Below are 658 nucleotides of genomic sequence, written 5' to 3'. Positions count from 1 at the left end.
CCACCCCTACCTGCCTGGGGCCAGGGAGGGCCTTGGCGGGGCTTCCTCGCACTCCCGCCAGCCTTGCAGGTCCACCGTCGGGCCCCTGATGTCAGGGGGTGTGGCATATGCTAATGAGTTATGCTAATGAGTTCCCCTAGCTCTTTTTCTACGAAATGACCCCTGAGAGATTGGCTAATGGGTGGGAAAGAGATAAAGAAGCAGGACATGGAAAGAGCCCATGGGGGGGGGGCTTTCAAGGATGGGTAAGATGAAGTGGGATACAGGGGGAAAACAGATGCTCCTTCTGCAAGTCCTTGCAGGACCCCCGCTTGTCCTTTACTATTTCTGAGCTTACAGTCCATAACTGGGGGAAAGCATCAAATTAACTGACCTGTAACAGTAATATTGAAGAAAATGGAGTCACCGCTTGCATCACACACAAATTCTCCTGTGTCTTGCACCCGAGCTGAGGGGATGACCAGTCGGTGGTGGGATCCTTCATTCTCCAGAAGAAGGTCCTTACCCACTTCCACCTCTTCCCCATCTTTGTACCAGTGCACAGGAACACTGGGGCGGGACAGCTCACAGGCCAGCACCACACGCTCTGAGGCCTGGTAGGCGTGGGCTTTGTCTGCATTGGAGTACACAACCTGCACAGGTGGCTCTGCAGGGAAAG

At 54.4% G+C, this 658-nt stretch overlaps 1 protein-coding gene across 1 annotated transcript in view; it reads right to left on the bottom strand.

The window, feature by feature from the left end:
• The window catches only part of OBSL1 (obscurin-like 1), a gene marked incomplete at its 3' end in the record, with an annotated part of 37,977 nt that overhangs the window by 5,778 nt on the left and 31,541 nt on the right, over positions 1 to 658 (bottom strand). The window contains exon 10 of the mRNA XM_015414505.1: positions 414 to 646. Coding sequence (XP_015269991.1) covers positions 414 to 646 — 233 coding nt within the window. The remainder of the gene's footprint in view (positions 1 to 413; positions 647 to 658) is intronic.

Source organism: Gekko japonicus, unplaced genomic scaffold (genome assembly GCF_001447785.1).
Source record: "Gekko japonicus isolate JY-2015 unplaced genomic scaffold, Gekko_japonicus_V1.1 scaffold446, whole genome shotgun sequence".
In the NCBI taxonomy this organism is placed as follows: domain Eukaryota; kingdom Metazoa; phylum Chordata; class Lepidosauria; order Squamata; family Gekkonidae; genus Gekko; species Gekko japonicus.
This window is presented reverse-complemented; position numbering and strand designations above follow the sequence as displayed.